The sequence below is a fragment of the Oncorhynchus gorbuscha genome, linkage group LG01, assembly GCF_021184085.1.
Source record: "Oncorhynchus gorbuscha isolate QuinsamMale2020 ecotype Even-year linkage group LG01, OgorEven_v1.0, whole genome shotgun sequence".
In the NCBI taxonomy this organism is placed as follows: Eukaryota; Metazoa; Chordata; class Actinopteri; order Salmoniformes; family Salmonidae; genus Oncorhynchus; species Oncorhynchus gorbuscha.
In genome coordinates, this window is record NC_060173.1 from 37249268 (window position 1) to 37273300 (window position 24033).

The window sequence follows — 24033 nt, forward strand, 5'->3', positions numbered from 1 at the left end:
CCAGGATCTGGTAGATCCATCAACCTGCCTGAGCTTCCTCTCACTCCTGAGCTTCCCCTCGGTCCCGAGCTTCCCCTCGGTCCCGAGCTTCCCCTCGGTCCCGAGCTTCCCCTCGGTCCCGAGCTACCTCAGTCCAGTGGGGCCCGTTGTTAGGTTTCCTAGGCCAAGGTTAGCGGCGAGGGTCGCTAGGTCGTGCGTTCGGAGTCCGCACCTTGGGGGGGGTTGGGGGGTTCTGTCACGTTCTGTCCATCGTTCGTATGTGTTTTCCTTGTTTTACATTTACATTTAAGTCATTTAGCAGACGCTCTTATCCAGAGCGACTTAGTGTTGGTCAGGACGTGAGCTGGGTGGGCATTCTATGTTTTGTGTCTGGTTTGTCTCTTTCTGTTTGGCCTGATATGGTTCTCAGAGGCAGGTGTTAGTCATTGTCTCTGATTGGGAACCGTATTTAGGTAGCCTGTTTTGTATTGGGTTTTGTGGGTGATTGTTCCTGTCTCTGTGTTTGCACCAGATAGGTCTGTTTAGGTTTTCACTTTTCTTGTTTTATATAGTCTGTTCATGTATAGTCGTCTTTATTAAAAACATGAATAACCACCACGCTGCATTTTGGTCCGCCTCTCTTTCACCAGAAGAAAACCCTTACAACATGTAACAAATAAACTAAATGTCTCTGTTTTTCTGAGCCCTTTACTAACAAATAATGCACTTAGATACAATTATGTATATATTTATTGTTGAATATTCCTCACGCCTCCAAACATGATAGCCCAAACATTTACATTTAAAAAAGGAAAATGGCAAGATGCAATATGCAATACTTTGGTACATAATACTTTTACAAATATATTATTGCTATAGTTGCGTGTTGTTTGATAGTCTTAACAGAATAATTGTAGTTCTCAATGAACCTGAGAAAGTACTTTGTCAGTGTAAACAATATTGGAAAGTCTCAAAAATACATGGTGGATTTGTTACTTGTTGAAATAAAACAGAATTTCCTGTTGAATTAAAAGTGACGTAATTCCTTTCAAACATTGAAATATACATATTTATTTTAGAATATTATTGCATGTTGATTATATGGAACCTGTTTTCGTATGTAATTAGAATGAAATAAAATCTGTTATTCATCCCATCAGCTCAGTTCAGCTGCTCTCACTTGATTCTTTTCTAAACCACTCCAGAACAGTCTGCTTGTTTTCCTTCACCCATTTAATGTTGGCCTGGGTTCTCTCAATGGCTTGCTCTAGGGCCCTGCTCGCAGAACCCAATTCCTCTTCATTATAGTCGCTCTGGAACTGCCTCAGCTGCACAATAACAATAAGGAAAAAGTTAGAATTAGGGCGGAAACCAGTAATTAGAGTGATTACTCAAAATTCAACTCCCACCAGCTGAACCTAGTCTCTCATCCCCAGACATTGCAGCTGAATCACCACATTCTATTTAGTCATCGAGGCAAAGGAGGAGAGGTTTGTGACTCAGATATTGTTGTAGGCCTGCCTGTTACCAATAGGGAGAAGCTCACCTCTTGGAGCTCAAAGTCCGTGGAAAATCTCTGCGTCACTCCCTCAATCAGGCGGCCAAATGACATGATCCCTCCTCCGTACCTGAGGAAGAGGGCGGAGGGCAGAGGTAAGATGAGCATGTTTGCTCAGCAAGCAGTTTGATAGAAGCCAATTTAGATAACTGCCTGGCAACTCCAAACAAATGGATGATAAATTGTAGCTTAGGTGATTTCCTCTGATTGAGCAAGGAGACCTTAGTACCAGACATGGTTGATCGGTCTACGCCTTCCTTATTGGTATATTGCTTGAGGTTTATTTAGGTGATTTTTATGAGACACCATACAAAAAAATCTAAGCTGTATAATTGCTAGTAGATCATGAGTCCATTATTTCAGTTGGAAAGGAACTTGGTTCTCTGGCTTGTTTGTCGTAACATTAACCCTATGTACAGTACTTAACAGAAACAAACATACTCCAAGCTGATGTAGTTCCAGTGGGCGCGGACAAAATTCCAGGCTATTGCTTGCCCTGCCACATTCCTGGCTATGTAGTTGATGGTAGAAATGGCATCCATTTTTCTTATCTTGTCAGGGTTCAAAGTGTACTCAAGGTATCTGCAAGATAAGAAGGAAATGTCTGTTAAATGGTTGCACAGTAACTAAAGTTAATGTCCCAGAAGAGGGTGGTACAGAGGGAAACAATCTAACCTGTTCAGGAGCCAGATCTTCCTGGTGCACGAGAGGGCAAATCTTAATTTGTCTTTCTCCGATGCTATGGTGGCATTCTGGAACTTGCCCCAAGCAAATTCCCATTCCTTCTCTCCCCCAGCAGCTATAGCTTGGCAGTAGATGGTGGCCTTCAGGTTGGGTTGTATGCTGTGACAGAGGGGATAATCGTAGAGAAACTATATCTGTTCATTAAAGTTAAAAGGAAAATATTGCATATAACATTCTGGTATTCTGTTATTGAATCAATATCACGCATATTACAGGTTATAAATGTGTTATGTTTTATGAATGATATTACTACCCCATTCAACTGTGGAATACAGAGCTAAGTGCATCTGGCTATGTTGGTTTGATGAAACTCAATTCCTTACGGATTGCTGGTTTTGTTTGTCATCCAGTTGTCAAAGAGCTTTTTTGCCATTTTTTGGCAGTCTTCAATGTCATTGCTGCATGCGACTGAGATGGCGTTAATCTGGTTGTACCTGCGAACAAATAATAACATGTTAATAACATACTTACAGAGAGGAAATATCAGATGATTATGGGAGACGAAACAATCTCACTGTTCAGAAGGATCCTCGGGGACTATAGTGACATTTTCAAAATGTTGATAAAGGCCACCAACTTGCTTTCGCATGTATGCCTGGGAATAGCATAGAAAAAATATTATTACACTCTTATTTGTCACTCAACTGTGTAGTAATACAGTTTCCTATGATAACAGGGCGCTTTAATGTACAGTATCTGTATTTGAGTACTGACCTGCATTGGGCCATAGACCTCAGAGCGATCAAACATGAGAATGAAATAGTCCAGGTTTCTCAGTGCTGATTCCCATGGTATGTACTCTGTGTCATTCCGGAGGTACTTGGTAATTCTCAGAGCCAGTGTCACATTAATATGTTTGGCCCTAGATAAACATTTAATATATCATTACAGTTGAAGTCGGAAGTTTACATACACTTAGGTTGGAGTCATTAAAACTCATTTTTCAACCACTCCACACATTTTTTGTTAACAAACTATAGTTTTGGCAAGTCGGTTAGGACATCTACTTTGTGCACGACACAAGTAATTTTCCAAAAATTGTTAACAGACAGATTATTTCACTTATAATTCACTGTATCACAATTCCAGTGGGTCAGAAGTTTACATACACTAAGTTGACCGTGCATTTAAACAGCTTGGAAAATTCCAGAAAATTATGTTATGGCTTTAGAAACTTCTGACAGGCTAATTGACATCATTTGAGTCAATTGGAGGTGCACCTGGGGATGAATTTCAAGGCCTACCTTCAAAGTCAGTGCCTCTTTGCTTGACATTATGGAAAAATCAAAAGAAATCATCCCAAAATATTGTAGACCTCCACAAGTCTGGTTCATCCTTGGGAGAAATTTCCAAACGCCTTAAGGTACCACGTTCATCTGTACAAACAATAGTACCCAAGTATAAACACCATGGGACCACGCAGCCGTCATACCGCTCAGGAAGGAGACGCATTCTGTCTCCTAGAGATGAACGTACTTTGGTGCGAAAAGTGCAAATCAATCCCACAACAACAGTTAAGGACCTTGTGAAGATGCTGGAGGAACCAGGTACAAAAGTATCTTTATCCACAGTAAATCGAGTCCGATATCGACATAACCTGAAAAGCCGCTCAGCAAGGAAGAAGCCACTGCTCAAAAACCACCATAAAAAATACAGACTACGGTTTGCAACTGCACATGGGGACAAAGATAGTGCTTTTTGGAGAAATGTCCTCTGGTCTGATGAAACAAAAGTAGAACTGTTTGGCTATAATGACCATCATTATGTTTGGAGGATAAAGGGGAAGGCTTGCAAGCCAAAGAACATAATCCCAACCGTGAAGCACGCATGATGTTGTGGGGGTGCTTTGCTGCAGGAAGGACTGGTGCACTTCACAAAATAGATGGCATCATGAGGAGGGAGGAAAATTATGTGGATATATTGTAGCAAAATCTCAAGACATCAGTCAGGAAGTTAAAGCTTGGTCGCAAATGGGTCTTCCAAATGGACAATGACCCCAAGCATACTTCCAAAGTTGTGGCAAAATGGCTTAAGGACAACAAAGTCAAGGTATTGGAGTGGCCATCACAAAGCCTTGACCTAAATCCCATAGAAAATGTGTGGGCAGGACTGAAAAAGTGTGTGCGAGCAAGGAGGCCTACAAATCTGACTCAGTTAAACCAGCTCTGTCACTAGGAATGGGCCAGAATTCACCCAACTTATTGTGGGAAGCTTGTGGAAGGATAATTGAGTGTATATAAACTTCTGACCCACTGGGAATGTGATGAAAGAAATAAAAGCTGAAATAAATCATTCTCTTTACTATTATTCTGACATTTCACATTCTTAAAATAAAGTGGTGATCCTAACTGACCTAAAACAGGGAATTTTTACTATGATTAAATGTCAGGAATTGTGAAAAGCTTCTGACTTCAACTGTAAGAAGACCTTAGCAGTCAAAAGAGGATATTAATTGCATCATGAAAGCAGGATTTCCATAAGATTTCAAACCATTAAAATGCAATCCCTATAATGTGTAAGACATGTGTACCAGAATATACATTTTGAAGGAAAACCATGAACTTATCAGTCTTAGATGAGACTACCTTGCCAGGTTGAATGCATCATCAATAAGCTGTCCCCGGTTGATGAGTGGAATTTCCTGTGAATAAATCAAATAAATTATAATTATTAAAGTAAACTACACAAGGGAGCTAGCATATCATCTTATTTGACTTATTAAGGGTCATGCTCCATGTTCTGTGACAAGGGGTTTCAAATAGCAGATGCATGCCAGGTGTCCGGCATTCTTCAATGTACTCACAAGAATGTACATACAAAAACCTTGTCCAGCACATTCTCTCCAAATATTTCTTACCATAACAAAATATCACCTAGTCTCCTTAGAAAATGCTACATTGTTTATTCTGTCAAGGACAGTTCATGATTGTACACAAGTGTAGCCTTCTAAGCACCTGCAATAATGTGCTGTTTTGTGTCTGACTAGGACTGTATGAACAATACTGTTCCACACAAATGAGGAAGACTTACATGAATATTAGTTTCCAGCTGAGAGAGCAGTCTATCCCAATTTGCTGGATCATAGTTGACTCTGAAATATCCCATACAGTTTATGTTGGCAAGCACCCACTTGCCATCTTCAGACTTGAATGCTGACTTCCGCTCTGTTGAGCAAATACAGAACATGAAAGTTACATTTTGCCTCAATTAGGTTTTTATTGACAGAACTACTGACTAGCACCATTTAATTAGTTGGGTTTGCTGTTATCATACAGTATACAGCAGTGTTGTGTTTGAGGCCACCTAAAGGGAGACCAATTCAAGACTGAGGCGAGGGGGTGGAGACCGAATCAAGACCGAGGCAAGGTGGCCGAGACTGAGTCAAGACCAAGGCGTGGGGGCCGAGACCGAGTCAAGACCGAGGCGTGGTGCCTGAGACAGAGTCAAGACCGATGCGAGGGGGCCGAGACAAGACCGAGACCAAATGAATGAGAGTCCAATTTAAGGACATGATTGCAATTGTTTCAAATCACCTCCATAATAAGAGTCCGAATTCCTAGTGTTTCTGTGTTCATATTTCAGAAGAACATATGGATAATTTTGACATTTAGAATGGTGAAAAAGTGCAAGCAGAGGGAAAATAGAGAGCCACTCTACAAATGATCACTAACCCAAACAGGTCTCTAAATAATAGATAAAAATACTAAATATGTAACAACTTCTTCGTTCTGCCCTTACCTGTCAATCAGACCCAGATTTTTAGCACAAAAAAATATGTATATATAAAATATATATATATTTTTTTTGAGGGGGCTTGCCTGTTTTGCGTGTTGTTTTGGCATTAATATGTGTCACATATCAGTTTGCAAACAATGTAAAATATATATAATTGAGTTAATAAAGCTGCATACAAACATGGTTTCTTTTTTGCTTTCTTGAGTAAGGCAGCTCCAAAATGCAGGTGTTTCAGCCTCTTTCAGTGCTTTCTGTGATGGTGGAGCAAGCCAACAGAAAATATGGAGCATTGCGCCGTGATTGGCTCAGTGTTCTGTCACTCATTGGAACACTACGTCACCACCAAGTCTAAGGGTATAGCTAGTGCCCATCCAAGATGGCTTGAGGTCATTGGACACAGATAAAATTATGTCAAATCACATTATGTCTACAGTACCTTTGATTGGACTGATCATGTCAAAATCATACTTTCAAAATCTTAGCTAGCAGTCATCATCGTGAATCAAGTCGACAATCTACTGGCAAATCCTTTCAATCCTTGTCATATGAAGATAAATAATTAAGAGAAATGATAGATAAAACGTATCGGTGCTCATCAGCCATTGCACATAAATATTACACAACAAGTTGGAAATTGCAAATTCAACAATGAGTTGTTTGGAAGGAATCAGTGACAGTGGCTGTGTGGTCCCAAATCTGGGTCTCTTTTCCAAGTTTAAAATGGTAAACATTCAACATTGGCCATGCTGTCAATGAAGCATGATTTGTGCCACGCTCAAAACAACTGTTAACTCAGAACTGCGGAAACTTGACTTCAGTGAGTTCAAGACAACTGGGAAGTCAGGAATAAACGACAGGGAAAATACATTTTGAACAGTCCGTCACGCCCTGGTCATTATATTTTGTGTTTTTGGTATATGTTTAGGTAAGCCAGGGTGTGACATGGGTTTATATGTTGTGTTTTCGTATTGGGGTTTGTAGTAATTGGGATTGTGTATGATTAGGGGTGTGTCTAGTTAGGCTTGGCTGCCTGAGGCGATTCTCAATTGGAGTCAGCTGCTTATCGTTGTCTCTGATTGGGAACCGTATTTAGGCAGCCTGAGTTCGCGTTGTATTTTGTGGGTGTTTGTACCTGTCTCTGTGTAGTAGTCACCAGATAGGCTGTAATTAGTTTCACTCGTTTGTTGTTTTCGTATTATCAGTTACTTCATGTACCGCGACATTCTTCATTAAAGTCATGAATAACCTACACGCTGCATTTCGGTCTGACTCTCTTCAAACAACAGACAAACAACGTTACAGAAACACCCACCACCACTCACAGACCGAGCAGCGTGTGAACTGGCAGGATCTGAAGGAGGACGTTATGGACAGCAGAAGCATGGAGTATACTACGTGGGAAGAAATCGACAGGTGGGCGGCCGACCCAGAGCGAGTGCAGGAGCCCGCCTTGGATTCCCTACAGCAATGCGAGGAGGGCTATAGACGTATGGATTCGAAAAGGAAAGCACGGCTATACAGAGCGAAAACGGAAAGTAACGGGGGAAAGCGCAGAGAGAGAGTGGCTGAGTCAGGAGTCAGACCTGAGCCTACTCTCCCTGTTAATCGTGAAGAACAGTTGCAGTGGGAGAGACTGCACCATTTGGAGATTTGGACATGGGAGGAGGAATTAGACGGTAAAGGACCCTGGGCGCAGCCGGGAGAATATCGCCGTCCCAAGGAGGAAATAGAAGCAGCTAAAGCGGAGAGGCGCAGGTATGAGGAAGCAGCACGGCGACGCAGTTGGAAACCGGAAAGTCACCCCAAAAACTTTATTGGGGGGGGGCTAGAGGGGAGAATAGTTATGCCAGGTAGGAGACCTGCGCATACTCCCTGTGCTCACCGTTGGGCTAGAGAGACCGGGCAGGCACCGTGTTATGCTATGGAGCGCACGGTGTTTCCAGTGCGGGTGCAGAGCCAGCTGCGACACATACCAGCCCTTCCTATTGGCCGGGCTAGAGTGGGCATCGAGCCAGGTAAGCTTGGGCAGGCTCGGTGCTCAAGAGCTCCAGTGCGCCTGCACGGTCCGGTCTATCCAGAGCCACCTCTACACACCAGTCCTCCGGTAGCAGCTCCCCGCACCAGGCTTCCTGTGCGTGTCCTCGCGCCAGTACCACCAGTTCCAGCACCACGCACCAGGCCTCCAGTGCGCCTCGCCTGTTCAGCGCAGCCAGCGCTTTTCTCCTCTCCTGCGCTGTTGGAGTCTCCCGCCTGTTTAGCGCAGCCAGAGCCTTTCTCCTCTCCTGCGCTGCCGGAGTCTCCAGTCTGCCCAGTGCCGCCAGTACTCCCAGTCTGCCCAGTGCTCCCAGTCTGCCCAGTGCTCCCAGTCTGCCCAGTGCTCCCAGTCTGCCAGGATCCGCCAGAAGTGCCAGTCTGCCAGGATCCGCCAGAAGTGCCAGTCTGCCAAGATCTTCTAGATCGGCCAGACAACCTGAATCTTCCAGTTCCACCAGCCAGCCAGGATTTACCGGAGCCTACTACCTGCCTGAGCTTCCTCTCAGTACTGAGCTTCCTCTCAGTACTGAGCTTCCTCTCAGTACTGAGCTTCCTCTCAGTACTGAGCTTCCTCTCAGTACTGAGCTTCCTCTCAGTACTGAGCTTCCTCTCAGTACTGAGCTTCCTCTCAGTACTAGTCTTCTTCTCAGTACCAGGCTGCTTCTGTCCCGAGCTGCCCCTCTGTCCCGGGCTGCCCCTCTGTCCCGAGCTGCCCCTCTGTCCCGAGCTGCCCCTCGGTCCCGAGCTGCCCCTCGGTCCCGAGCTGCCCCTCGGTCCCGAGCTGCCCCTCAGTTATGTGGGGATCAGGGTGAGGACTATTAGGCCATGGTCGGCGGAGAAAGTGGATTATCCCAGGACGCGAAGGAGAGGAAATAGGACATTGATGGAGTGGGGTCCACGTCCCGAGCCAGAACCGCCACCATGGACAGATGCCCACCCGGACCCTCCCTATGCTCTTGAGGTGCGTCCCAGAGTCCGCACCTTAGGAGGGGGGGGTTCTGTCATGCCCTAGTCATTATATTTTGTGTTTTTGGTATATGTTTGGGTAAGCCAGGGTGTGACATGGGTTTATATGTTGTGTTTTCGTATTGGGGTTTGTAGTAATTGGGATTGTGTATGATTAGGGCTCTGGATAAGAGCGTCTGCTAAATGACTTAAATGTAAATGTAATTAGGGGTGTGTCTAGTTAGGCTTGGCTGCCTGAGGCGATTCTCAATTGGAGTCAGCTGCTTATCGTTGTCTCTGATTGGGAACCGTATTTAGGCAGCCTGAGTTCGCGTTGTATTTTGTGGGTGTTTGTACCTGTCTCTGTGTAGTAGTCACCAGATAGGCTGTAATTAGTTTCACTCGTTTGTTGTTTTCGTATTATCAGTTACTTCATGTACCGCGACATTCTTCATTAAAGTCATGAATAACCTACACGCTGCATTTCGGTCTGACTCTCTTCAAACAACAGACGAACGACGTTACACAGTCATCCAACTCTGAATTGTAAATCCGGCCTTTTTCTATAGCTACGACCTGAAGATCAATGACGTCATCATGATTTGACCATGTTTTTTTCAGAGTTCCCAGTTGTTTTGAAAGCCCCATAAATCTAGAGAATGCCAGACTTTGATGACAAGAATTGGCCATGAAGGACTGCCAGACCACCTACCTTCAAGTGAGCATAGTACTACAACGCGAGTACAAAAATGTATTGTATGCTGCGACATAAATTATGTAATATGCCAGGGAGATATGTATACGGTAACTAAAAAAGCAATACTACGTGTATGCTGTGTAGTAGGATGTCAGTAGCCCATGTGCCTCACCCTAATAATTTGGTCTATTTACCCCTCTTAATTTCACCTACTGTTCTGACTTGGTAGTGCACATGTAGCCAGCCTATAACCTGTTTAGAGAAATGCAATCATCGAATATTGTAAGAGCTTTCATTGTCTGCTTATATGTCCCCTTTATTTATCCAACGGTTCTGACTTGGTGTACAGGGAGAGCACTGTAAGAATAATAATAATAATAATAATATATATAATAAGAACGGCTCATGTTCTGAATTCTGTCTCTGTACATTTCAAAAGTGCTAAACAAATCGTTATATTAACTACGTCAGTCCTAGCTCACTCATTAATATTTTAATCTAAAATACGGATTGCCCTCTTATCCGCTTCTCATCCCCTTGCGCCATAGTTTGTACAGCTCAATTGTCATTAGAAACCACATTTGTTTAACCAAGTCAGCCATATCAGCTGTTTTTTTAAAGGCAGTAAATGAGGCTGAATTAACTGTTTCGCTGCCAGACAAGGCTCTGCTGATAGCCAGGTGTAGCAGTGGTAAGATGTTGGGACTGCTGTTGGGACAGCTTTATGTAGGCCCTATCAGTCTGTGAGCACCGTTTGTCACCATTATAGTGCAATTAATGTATTGTTTAGGGCTTTTCTGGCATGCATCAACATTTCTTTTTTGCCCCACCAAGATGTACATTCGTGGCCAAATGTTGTGACAATGACACAAATATTAATTTTCACAAAGTCTGCTGCCTCAGTTTGTATAAATGGCAATTTGCATATACTCCAGAATGTTATGAAGAGTGATCAGATGAATTGCAATTAATTGCAAAGTCCCTCTTTGCATTGCAAATGAACTGAATCCCCAAAAAACATTTCCACTGCATTTCAGCTCTGCCACAAAAGGACCAGCTGACATCTTGTCAGTGATTCTCTCGTTAACACAGGTGTGAGTGTTGACGAGGATAAGGCTGGAGATCACTCTGTCATGCTGATTGAGTTTGAATAATAGACTGGAAGCTTCAAAAGGATGGTGGTGCTTGGAAAAATTGTTCTTCCTCTGTCAACCATGGTTACCTGTAAGGATACACATGCCGTCATCATTGCTTTGCACAAAAAGGGCTTCACAGGCAAGGATATTGCTGCCAGTACGATTGCACCTAAATCAACCATTTATCGGATCATCAAGAACTTCAAGGAGAGTGGTTCAATTGTTGTGAAGAAGGCTTCAGGGCGCCCAAGAAAGTCCAGCAAGCGCCAGGACCGTCTCCGAAAGTTGATTCAGCTGCAGGATCGGGGCATCACCAGTACAGAGCTTGTTCAGTAATGGCAGCGGACAGGTGTGAGTGCATCTGCATGCACAGTGAGGTGAAGACTTTTGGAGGATGGCCTGGTGTCAAGAAGGGCAGCAAAGAAACCACTTCTCTCCAGGAAAAACATCAGGGACAGACTGATATTCTGCAAAAGGTACAGGGACTGCTGAGGACTGGGGTAAAGTTATTTTCTCTGATGAATCCCCTTTCCGGTTGTTGGGGGCATCCGGAAAAAAAGCTTGTTGTGAGCGCTACCATCAGTCCTGTGTCATGCCAACAGTAAAGCATCCTGAGAACATTCATGTGTGGGGTTGCTTCTCCGTCAAGGGAGTGGGCTCACTCACAATTTTGCCTAAGAACACAGCCATGAATAAAGAATGGTACCAACACATCCTCCGAGAGCAACTTCTCTCAACCATCCAGGAAAAGTTTGGTGACTAACAATGCATTTTTCAGCATGATGGAGCTCCTTGCCATAAGGCAAAAGTGATAACTAAGTGACTCGGAGAACAAAACATTGATATTTTGGGTCCATGGCTAGGAAACTCCCCAGACCTTAATCCTATTGAGAACTTGTGTTCAATCCTCAAGAGGCAGGTGGACAAACAAAAACCCACAAATTCTGACAAACTCCAAGCATTGATTATGCAAGAATGGGCTGCCATCAGTCAGGATGTAGCCCAGAAGTTAATTGACAGCATGCCAGGGCGGGTTGCAGAGGTCTTGAAAAAGAAGGATCAACACTGCAAGTATTGACTCTTTGCATCAACTTCATGTAATTGTCAATAAAAGCCTTTGACACTTATGAAATGCTTGAAATTGTACTTCAGTATTCCATAGTAACATCTGACAAAAATATCTAAAGAAACTGAAGCAACAAACTTTGTGAAAATTAATATATGTGTCATTCTCAAAACTTTTGGCCAAGACTGTACATGCTAAAATCGCTACTGGCCCTTACTAATAGTTATCCCATACTTCCCTACTAGCTGCGCAGGCGACGTTTATTGGGATGAATCTTGTCCTGAAGGCAGAGCTAAACGATTTCCACTAGATTGGCCAGTGGCAAAGTAAAAAATTGTCTTTATATACTAAAAATTAATGAAAACAAAAATGTGATTTTTGGTCTTTATTCAAGATCAGTGTTAGGCATAATGTTATCAGTGTGGTTAGGTTTCAAATCAGATTGTATGACTGTGCCAGCTATTGACTACCCTGCAGACCTTCCTCCAGTACATGAGTCATCCCAACAAATGCCAACCTGTATTAGCGCAGCAAAGAAATTCGGTCCGTGTTATAACAGAATCCTTGGGATGTCCCACCAACCAGGTTCCAATAGGCGACAAGATATTAATGTATCATGACAGGAGTGTGGATATTTGACCTGTGGAAGCGTTTTAATCCGTTGACTGAATGGGAGCTGAAAATTATGCGATTTCTACTCTGCTGGTCTCGGGAAGAAATAACGAGTCCTCGCTGTTCGAGACCGAGTCAAGACCGAGTTAAAAACCAAGACAAGACCGATACACTCAATATGTGGTCTCGAGACCCACAACCCTGGTATACAGAAGGATATTTTCCATGTTCAGTCTATCTATAATAATGGAGAATTACTGCACATAACATAGCTCATCCGATCAGATCTCTCAATTACCCTGGGGAAAATGTTATTCAATTAGGTGATACTAAGACATACATAAACAATTGTACATAGTGTACCTAAGTTAATTCAATGTAATATTCCTTACCTTTAGGAACAGTCAGTACTTGTGTAGGTAATGCTGTGGGAGCTAAACCTTCCTTCATCACTTTGATTGGGACATGCCATGTATAACTAATGAAAGAGATAAATTCATAAAAAATCAATGGCATAATATTATGACCTACAGCCATTAATATTTACATATGCGAATAAAATGCTTCAATGTAGGCCTAATTCATTACAATGTAATCCAATTTAAAGGATTATAATATAGTAACGTCTTATTTGAAATATACATGAGAACAGCGTCATAATATTGTCATAAACATGTCATAACTGAATGTTAAGGCAGTGTCATTTTGCATGTATTAGAAACAGGTGTTTGACATATGTTGATTTAAAAAAAAATACAATTTAAGATACCATTTTTCAAGTTACGCAACATAAACTTTACGCAACATAAACTAAGCATCTAATTCTACATGGAGGAGATGGTCGTTGATTCAGGAAACCTCTTCCATTTGTTTTCACTCTCTCTGTGGTGTTTCTTGGCCTTACTTGTAGTCCGATGGTTGAATTAGGAGGAAATGTTCTTGAGAAACGTCCCCAGTGGTGGTGTTGATGGTGATGACTGGGTAGCCCATCTGCATTGTCCAAGTTGCCATGACTTCAGCAACTTTAATGTGGCTGCCGTCGTTGTCCACTGCCTAGAACGTTCATGTCATTAGCATTTTAGACCATGTATTCATACCGCTAAAGTATTCTATACTTTTTACATGCTTGAAAGCACAGAAATACATATGAGTTTTGTGTTAATAGCCCTGGTAAAACTACTGTATCATATTTTACCTTCTGTAAATATTCCCACAGGTCCTTGTGTACAGCATTACTATACTGGAAAGCCTGAAGGTATTTCTGAAACAATTTGAAGCAATATTATTTACACACACTCTTAAGAATTGGATACAAAAATGTAATTGATTATTGAGCCACAAAAGGTTCCCATTAGTTTTGATACATCCATATGCATAATTGCAAAAAAACAAATATACCACATAGATGTTCCACACACTGACAATAAGTCATTCTACATCTTTAATGGACAGAGACATATTTTGACTTACTTTTAGACCATCCATAAACACCTTATCCTTCAGATAATTTGAAAGCATTCTCAGCACAGCTGCCCCCTGAAGAGTGGAAAGATATATTCATATTCATAGAGTACATGAACTCATTGCGTCACTATATAGAACATTCCTGTACAATGTTAAAAAATATTTTTTTGATATTGTCTCTCTTCCCCCATTGGGCTTGGTCGCATCCAGACCTTCCTGTAGGTGATGGAATCAAAAAGCTCGGTGATGTCACTAGGAGTTTGAACATCGTCCTCATTAGAGCTTAGAGGATGGGATGAGGCCAACGAATCCACTTGAAATACAGTCTGGATGTCATTTAGAACAATCAGATCTTTCTGGAAAAACAAAACATTTGAAACATCTTCAGTGTGACCACAATTTGCAATCTTATGCAATAGATGCAGAACAAATATACTGAGAATGGGAAGTCATATTATTAAATGTTGATGGGGACATACTATGTTCCATTTTGGCTCAATGTGATCCACTCCCATATAGGATATATATGTTGCAAATCCCTCATTCAGCCACAGGTCATTCCACCATTTCATTGTCACCAGGTTTCCAAACCACTGAACAAAAATATATAAGTGGTGTTACAGTAAATGCCACTACATTACAATATCATGTTTTAATGAATTGTAGTTAACTTTACATTATACATCTTTTACAACATTTTGACATACAGTAATTATGAGTTTTCATACCTGATGGGCAAGCTCATGTGCAATAACTGTAGCAATCCACTCTTTGTCTGATGTGGAAGACACCCCTTCCTCATATAGCAGAGCTGTCTCACGATATGTTACCAAGCCCCAATTCTCCATGGCACCTGCACTGAAGTCTGGTAGAGCAATCTGATCTAAAGTAGATATGAAAGAGGTTATTTTATATTGCATTAGTTGTACATAACCGTATGCTGTTTGAATACATTTCAGCTGATGATTTAATTGAATTTCACAAAATGATCAGTGTTCTTCTTACAATGTTTTAGACAGGTAATTTATGGAGTAAAGAATTCAATTGATTAGATGGATTTGATCAAAATGAATTGTTGAATAGTGCTTATCTTAGATTGTTATGGTGCAATAGTGCACATACCTAGCTTGCTCAAAGGATAAATCATGCCAAATACTTCTTTACTCTCATAGAACGCCAGTATATTTCCAGTGATATCTGCAGCATATTTTGCATGTCCAGCTTTTATGGCCTCCGGTCTAGCATATGTCTTTAACAAACCGAACAGAGAATAAAAAAGTGAGTTTTAGTATCATATCAATATGATATGGAGAGTAAACACATTTCTACCATGAAAATCAACAGTGTAGTCTAAACTGAATACGTACAAATAGTATGGGGGTTTGCCTGAAATCTAGCTGGAATTGCCATTCATTTTTCATTTACTACAGTATCAACTTTCTTTGACATGGCCATTGAAATATACAAACCTTTTCACATGGTCCTTGTTATACCTATGTTACAAAATACAAGTCATTTTGTTGATATCATATAATACACTATTACAGCTATGATTCAGCAACTATACATACCTTAATGTCAACTCTTTCATGTTTAGAAACTATGGAATCAAAATCAGATACTGTGAAAGCTAAGAGGTATGTTGACATTTTCTTAGTTGTTTGAAAGCGAGTGACTTCCCAGTTCTCTCCATCAATATCCACAAGGGTTGTACCTAAAAGTAATTTTAAAAATATGTATTGATTACTGTGAAAGTAAGAAAGAAAAAAACTTTTTTTGACACAATCTACAGCAAATAGCTTACTCAATGTAAGCAAAAAGAATAGGAACAGTATATGCATGCATTAGCCTCATAATTTGTGAATTTATAGCTACAGTAGGTGACACATTTTCATGGGAATATCAATCAGCGTTCCAAAACGCACATTTCCCACCAGTGGAGTTTCCACCAAATGGACTTGTTGCGGATAAAAGATACTCAGTGATGACATAGCACACACAAACTGTACTTTTCCGCTTTAGTTTTCATGTGCCGAAGAAAAATCTAAAGTTCAATGTGTCTCCAACGCATTTTAAAAAGTCTAACGATAGCGTTATTTATGTCACAAAAACTGTTGTGTTAAATAGCAAATGTGCCTACTCTGGAACATGCGCTCGAGCAGTGCGGGTAGGCTGTGCTGGTAGGCTAGTCTACACGATGGGATTATTATGGACAAGAGCAAAACGTTTTTATTTGTCAAATGGTAGTCGATCAATATGTTACCAGAATTAGAAAGGAGCATCAATATCACTGTGCACTTTCACCACCCTGTGAAGTTCATAAGTTATTTCATCTGTAGCGTAATAAACTGTGGAGTCGTAGTGGGAGGACCACACAAGGCATGACTCCCAAGTTTACTTCGATAGGATGGTTATTATATCAACATTTGCGGATAATAGCTTTCCACCACTATTTCTCGCATAATACATTTTAACGGCACAAAAAGATCCCATCTTGTCTAACGTATTTAGTTTTGTCAACGTTTGTAAAGTGTACAGAAAACTGTGCTGTTTCCATCAGGCCTGTCGTGGGATTTTTCATAATAAGGTTCATAAGGTTGGATGGAAACCTTGTTATAGTTTACAAAGTCATGCATATAAAATTATTAATTTATTGACAAGTCATAAGTGTTTGTGTCTATATTATTGAATATACAGTATAGCCTACACCTTTTGGCCTTGTATGACAATAGAATGAAATGTGCTTCTCACCTGTGGCTTTCTCATTTGCTAGTGCGTGCGTACCAAACCTATGAATGATAGTGACTTTAAATTCAGCCTTCATGGCTGGCTCATCGAAACAAGGAAATACTTTCCTGGCATCTGTTGGCTGCATTTGGCTAGTAGCAATGAATCTGTGTGGAAAGTATTTGTTGAAAAATAGGATCAATATTACAACTAGAATTGAACAACAGCAATACAAAACAGAAAATAGTTGCTTGTTAGTTCATTTTGATTCGATTAGCTTTTCAGTTATTAAAGTATACAAGCTTCCAATGTCTACAGTACAAACTGTCTACAGTATGAACTGTGATACATGACATTTATCGTGATACAGTACTGTAATTGTAAAGCCATGAGGAAGTAACAATTTGTGTCAAATGACTGTCCTGATCTATTCAAGGAATGAGAAGCAAAGCTGTTGCTGAAGTGAACAGAGGAAAAATGTGCAACATTCTCTCAGGGGTTCTTTTTACGGAGCATATACTGTAAATACGAGACAGGACTAACAACTGCTGGGTGATTTGATATGTCAAGAAATAAGGAAATATATTCCCATTTCTAGGGACATTTTGTATTACCTTAGAAAACATGACACCTTCACACACAATAATATTTGATCGTTACCATGCTGTAAATCAGTGACCTGCTAGTTTATAGACTAGCCATGTTTTTTAGAGAAACGAGAGTACAATAGAATACAAATCATGAGAAACTTTGTGTCCGCTCTCTGTTCAAGCACTGTGATCTGTAAACTAGCAGGTCGCTGATTTACATCATGGTAATGATCACATATTAATGTGTGTCAAGGTGTAAAGACCAAGTGGTTTCAGAACCATTAATTCATTGAGGAAGCACTGCATATTAAAAGAGTAAGCTGCCTTACCTAACCTGTCAGGACTTAAGAGACAGAAACAGAATAATCTTTCATACTATAGACTCCTAGATGTAACCATAGAACAGCCTTCGCCAAAAGAGGTCTGGATCTAATGACACAGTGGGTCAAAAGGTCTGGACATTTTACAGGTTCAGGAGTTAAGTGTGCTTCTCTTATAATCAGAGTCGCTGGACAACTAATACCTGTAAATTGCCCATATGATCATGCCTTTATCATACTGAAAGTTCTATCCAACCAGAGCACTGTTTAGGGTGGCGGTTGGTGATCAATCCAGTTATGTAATATAATTGATGTAAACATATATTAATCAGATTTGTACAAGTCTTACCTTTCGTCAAGGTCGACAATAGTTTCATTCCCGACCAACCTGTAAATGGGTTTTCATATAAAAGTCTAATTTATTTTCCATCTCACAGCATTCTTTTCATATTTGTCTGACAAATAATTGATATTTTTCATTTTTCAGCAGTTATCAAAAAAAAACACTTACGTTTTAGTGTCATCCTTTGTGCTTGGTTCTTTTTTGTATGAACTCATGTAAAAACCAGCCAGATCATCAAGGAGCTCTCCCTCAAATGCAGTAAAGAGACTGTAGTTCCCATCTTCCTCCAAAACACCTTCCAGTCGAATCTCTAAGAAGTTGCTTTCATTATTATACAGTATGGTGTTCTTAACGTTGATGGTCTTTTTATTGTCAAGATCTTTCACTGTTACATCAGTCACATTCTGTTTACTGTGAAGGAAGATAGTTTTGGTTTTCTCCACACATCTAAAATACACAGTGGAGTTTCCAGTGAAGATGAGAGATTGGTTGGTAGCGTTGTTTATAAAGGTGTAGAGGCGAGGCTGTAGGACGAGTTCATATCTCTCTGGAATGAGGTTTCCAGGGAGTCTCAGGTTGGGTGGTGGTCCAGTTGGATACAGAATAGTGGCATTAGGTGTTGGTGGTGGTGTAGGATTTATCTTGATTCTTTCGGTCTCATACACAATCATCATTGTAATTATTCCTCCTATAGATGAGACGGTCATTACCACTGTGGCTATGGCCAGAACCTTTGAGATATATATTCCTATGGCCATGTCCAGTCCTTCTGGAAGAGCCTCCCGCCTCCTGTTGTGTTGGTAAAGCTTGAAACTCAGAACTGAACTTGAAACAGAACTGAGCTGCTTTTAATTGGCTCTGTCTCCATCTGACCTCCCATAAACATGCACACGGCTATGGGCATGTTCTAACCAGTTATTGCTCATAGATTAAGCATTAACTTGCCATTGCAAGCAAAGAGTAATACTGAAGGAGGTCGATGTTCATTTAAATAAAATCAGTCAGATTGTTCTTCCACACATCTGGCATTGGTTATCCTCTCATACCACCAATCCTGTGTTAGGTGAACCTCAAAAGGGACCGCTTTGTCACCCAACCATCCCAAGCCTCTCAATAAGTGCTGGGTACAAAAAGTGATACTTTATAACGTGTAAGCTCCTCTCAAAAGAAAAATGGCATTTAAGAGCAAGAAAAAAAGCATGTTGATCCTCACGGTTATAAGTAATGATAGAACCAGCTGTGTGGGACAGCAGCAAGAGCTGCAGCCCTCTAAGTCCTCAAGAGTTCCCTACCAGTCTTCCAAACAACGTCGGAGTGTCCCACCAGCACTGGATTACTATGTATTCAGGGAAAATTAGGAGCATGCGTTTGCGCAAGGAGGGTGAGTTATGGGGGAAGGGATTTTAGCATATTATTATTTGGAATACCCCTCCCCTTCACCACAAATTTTTTTACCTCAAGAGAAAAAAATTGAAGAAAACAAAACATTATGGGAAATTAGGTCTGTGACAAATAGAATTACACTGTAGGAAATCTATTTGAGTGGTAAACCAAGATTCTACAAAAATAGATAGATAATATATTCTTTGCATTCTGCATTTTAAAAGTTCAAATACTGTATTTGTACACCCCCTTATTCAGTGTTGTCTTACTGTGAACAAGGTGTCTTATGTTAAGCTGTGAGAAATGTTGCCATTAGGTATTTTATTTCCCATGACAGGAAAGGCTCACTTTCAACTAACCAACCGACCTGGCCAAGGCTTTCGACTGTCAATCACGGTATTCTTATCGGCAGACTCAATAGCCTTGGTTTTTCTGGCGACTGCCTCACCTGGTTCACCAACTACTTTGCAGACAGAGTTCAGTGTGTCAAATCGGAGAGCATGTTGTCCGGACCTCTGGCAGTCTCTATGGGGGTACCACAGGGTTCAATTCTCGGGCCGACTCTTTTCTCTGTATATATCAATGATGTCGCTCTTGCTGCGGGCGATTCCCTGATCCACCTCTACACAGACCATTCTGTATACTTCTGGCCCTTCGTTGGAGTCAATCACCACCTTCCGGAGACACCTGAAACCCCACCTCTTTAAGGAATACCTAGGATAGGATAAAGTAATCCTTCTCACCCCCCCCCTTAAAAGATTTAGATGCACTATTGTAAAGTGGCTGTTCCACTGGATGTCATAAGGTGAATGCACCAATTTGTAAGTCGCTCTGGATAAGAGCGTCTGCTAAATGACTTAAATGTAAATGTAAATGTTGGACACTGTGCTCATTAACCTCCAAACAAGCTTCAATGCCATACAACACTCCTTCCGTGGCCTCCAACTGCTCTTAAACGCTAGTAAAACCAAATGCATGCTTTTCAACCGTTCGATGCCCGCACCTGCCCGCCCGACTAGCATCACCACCCTGGACGGTTCCGACCTAGAATATGTGGACTACTATAAATACCTAGGTGTCTGGCTAGACTGTAATCTCTCCTTCCAGACTCATATTAAACATCTCCAATCCAAAGTCAATTGGCTTTCTATTTCGCAACAAAGCCTCCTTCACTCACACAGCCAAACTTACCCTCGTAAAACTGACTATCCTACCAATCCTCAACTTCGGCGATGTCATTTACAAAATAGCTTCCAACACTCTACTCAGCAAACTGGATGCAGTCTATCACGGTGCCATCCGTTTTGTTACCAAATCACCTTATACCACCCACCACTGCGACCTGTATGCTCTAGTCGTCAGACCCACTGGCTCCAGGTCATCTATAAGTCTATGCTAAGTAAAGCTCCACCTTATCCCAGTTCACTGGTCACGATAACAACACCCACCCTTAGCACACGTTCCAGCAGGTATATCTCACTGATCATCCCCAATGCCAACACCTAATTTGGCCACCTTTCCTTCCAGTTCTCTGCTGCCAATGACTGGAACGAATTGCTAAAACCGCTGAAGTTGGAGACTTTTATTTCCCTCACCAACTTTAAACATCAACTATCTGAGCAGCTAACTGATCACTGCAGTTGTACATAGTCCATCTGTAAATAGCCCACCCAATCTACCTACCTCATCCCCATACTGTTTTTATTTCATTTACTTTTCTGCTCTTTTGCACACAGTATCTCTACTTGCACATCATCATCTGCTCATTTATCACTCCAGTGTTAAACTGCTAAATTGTAATTATTCGCTCCTATGGCCTATTTATTGCCTACCTCCTCATGCCTTTTGCACACACTGTATATAGACGTTATTTTCTCTACTGTGTCATTGACTTGTTTATGTTATTTGCTTGTTTATCTTTTACTCCATGTGTAACTCTGTGTTGTTGTCTGTGTCACACTGCTTTGCTTTATCTTGGCCAGGTCGCAGTTGCAAATGAGAACTTGTTGTCAACTAGCCTACCTGGTTAAATAAAGGTGAAATAAAATACACAGAGTATACAAAACATTAAGGACACCTGTTCCTTCCTTGACATAGAATGAGCAGGTGAATCCAGGTGAAAGCCATGATCCCTTATTGAGGTCACTTGTTAAATGCACTTCAATCAATGTAGATGGAAGGGGAGGAGACAGGTTAAATAAGGATTTTAAATAAGTATCAAAAATCAAATGCACAATAATTTTGTGCAATGGAATGGTGAGGGAATGAGCTAAAATGTTCCAGCTAACATTGGATTGGAGCCTGAGCATTTCGTTTACCAGAGCCAACTGTCCAGGTGTTGGAGGCAATAACAGGACTGCTGGAGGATAGATGATAGTTCTCTGGAACTCTGCTCTCTCCAATCAGGAAGCAGTCACTCATTGTTGAGGGCCTGTAGCTTGGTGGTCCCCTCTCTTAGTACCTGGTACATACGCCACCTGCTCTGTATCCTAAGCCTGGTTTGACGTAAAGTAATGCCACGGGCAATATTTTTGGCCCTTAGCTCCCGTAATGCTGGCAGATTAAGACTTGAGAAGACTAGACCATGACTAGGTGATACATCCAGGAACTCTAGAGATATGGACTCCAGCATGTACGATATGCAATGTCAGGGACTTAAGGTTGGGCAGTGACTTGGTCAGGATCTGCAAAGTGCCCTTTGAAGACCCAAAAGTACTTGAGTTCAAGGACACGGAGGTGCTGGAACTGAGTGAGGAGTGACACTGATGTCTCAGACCAGTCAAAATGCAGGCGCATCTAGGTGATCCGAGGGCAGCTGTGGGACAGTTTGCCCAGTAGTACCTGAAAGTTAGTGAACTGGTCCATCGTGATCTTGGTAATGTTGTTGTGGTGGGAAATGGAGCCAACCCGCAGGTCCAGTGGCTCCAGTAGTGTGAATGCCTAGTTCAATTCCAGTTGGCGGAGATCCCTGCAGTGGACATTTTTTAGAAGGTCAGAGAGAAGCTCCCCCCACTTGTTGCACTGGTCCCCCAGGTCAAAGCTGGCTTTTAGGGTGAGTAGGCTTGCACCACAGGATATGAGGTGGTGGGTGTAGTGGTGAAACCATGCCTTCCAAAGCTCAAAACTCTCTGTTGGACACCAGCAGTCCTTCCTGTCCAAGGTTGAGCACTCCATGGTGAGAAAAGTCTGCCACCCTCCAAAACTTCCCTGATCGCACAAGGCAACTCCAACTGAAGCATACAAGCACAGAATTGCACTTGTCAAGTGTAGCAAGTGTAGTGAAATGCTTGTGCTTCTAGTTCCGACAGTGCAGTAATATCTAACAATTCCCCAACAACTACCTAATACATACAAATCTAAAAGGGGTGAATGAGAATATGTATATGTAAGTATATTGAAGAGCGATGGCCGAGCGGCATAGGCAAGGTGCAATAGATGGTATAAAATACAGTATATACATGTGATATGAGTAATGTAAGATATGTAAACATTATTAAAGTGGCATTATTTAGAGTGGCATTGTGTAGAGTGACGAGTGAACCATTTATTAAAGTGTCCAGTGATTGGGTCTCAATGTAGGCAGCAGCCTCTCTGAGTTAGTGATTGATGTTTATCAGTCTGATGGCCTTGAGATAGAAGCTGTTTTTCAATCTCTAGGTCCCAGCTTTGATGCACCTGTACTGACCTCGCCTTCTGGATGGTAGCGGTGTGAACAGGCAGTGGCTCGGGTGGTTGATGTCCTTGATGATCTGTAGAAGTGTCTGGTTACTGTGTTCATGAAATAAAAGTCCTATTCCAGCGTTTGTGAAATAGTACAACCTAGCTAACCGGCAGCACGAGATTTTGTATAAAGGTAGTAAGTTAGCTAGCTAGCTTGAGAAAAATACCAACATAAATGCCTGAGGTTGTCATCAATGTGGCAATGAAAGAATGGAACAAATAAGTTTTTACCTCCTCGAAATCTAACGTTATATAGCTAGCTAACAACTGGTGTTTTGTACCGCATGTTTACTAGCGTCATTTAATCATGTAACTTAGCTAGCCAGCTTGAAATGGAATGCAAAAAGAGACTTAGCTAACGTTAAAGAGCAACCTTGGTAGTTGTTCTCGGTAGCTAGTTAATTATATTAAATGACATAGGGTGCTGATATCAAATGTCTAATTATAAGACCAATTGGATAACAGTCAAACACAGTAGTTAGCTGATAGAAAACTGTGGATGAGTTGGGTCAGGGTTAAAAGGGATACCAATTTTGTAAAAGTTATGTCATAGTCCCGTTCACTACGAGACTGCGTCTCACACAGCGTCGAGTTCTACAGCAGACTGGACTTGATTTCCATCCGCACTTGCTGGCTAGCGGAACCACTGGGGAAAAGCTAGCTACAATTCGGCAATAAATATCATTCTACTGAGCATTACATGATGTAAATACAAACATGAATTTTGCTATCAGCTAGTAATGTTGCCCTCATAGAACTTAAGAGGACAACTGCTAGAGATCCGTGTATGGAGGTTCTGAGTAGTGCTGTTTTTGTTCACAATTATTGCACCCACGTGGTGTCCCAGCTCTACGAGTTATTTATTTTCATATACTAACTGGCCACCAGACTACAGAAACTATAGCAATGGAACTGAAGTAATGGAATAGCAATAAGTATAATGTTATCAATGTGACTTTTAAATTTAATTAGGCAAGTCA

General features: G+C 41.4%; 2 protein-coding genes across 2 annotated transcripts; both read right to left on the bottom strand.

The window, feature by feature from the left end:
* Positions 1-711: 711 nt before the first annotated feature.
* Positions 712-18783, bottom strand: anpepa (alanyl (membrane) aminopeptidase a). The gene is made up of 21 exons (XM_046351564.1): positions 18119-18783; positions 17957-17995; positions 16722-16864; positions 15542-15684; positions 15093-15219; positions 14699-14853; positions 14450-14563; positions 14183-14326; positions 13977-14042; positions 13702-13767; positions 13411-13559; positions 12899-12984; positions 5312-5445; positions 4867-4922; positions 2996-3143; positions 2797-2876; positions 2605-2715; positions 2213-2380; positions 1979-2119; positions 1526-1607; positions 712-1307 (listed from the first exon to the last, which is right to left on the bottom strand). Exons 1-21 carry the CDS (start codon positions 18706-18708, stop codon positions 1146-1148), a joined length of 2904 nt encoding a protein of 967 aa, XP_046207520.1. The 5' UTR covers positions 18709-18783; the 3' UTR covers positions 712-1145.
* Positions 18784-21374: 2591 nt separating this feature from the next.
* si:dkey-12e7.1 (uncharacterized protein LOC557553 homolog) lies at positions 21375-23354 on the bottom strand. Its single transcript, XM_046361351.1, is given in 5 exon segments — positions 21375-21972; positions 21974-22027; positions 22029-22456; positions 22458-22625; positions 23346-23354. Coding segments are annotated over 5 exon segments (984 nt in total). The 3' UTR covers positions 21375-21647.
* Between the last annotated feature and the right edge of the window lie 679 nt (positions 23355-24033).

Excerpts from the sequence above, each read along its gene's own strand:
- anpepa (XM_046351564.1), bottom strand. The coding sequence starts at position 18,708 with ATGGCCATAGGAATATATATCTCAAAGGTTCTGGCCATAGCCACAGTG. Across the intron at positions 14,327-14,449 it reads TTGAGCCAAAATGGAACATA|AAAGATCTGATTGTTCTAAA; the intron begins GTATGTCCCCAT and ends TTGTTTTTCCAG. Across the intron at positions 3,144-4,866 it reads GATGCATTCAACCTGGCAAG|GGCCAAACATATTAATGTGA; the intron begins GTAGTCTCATCT and ends ATGTTTATCTAG.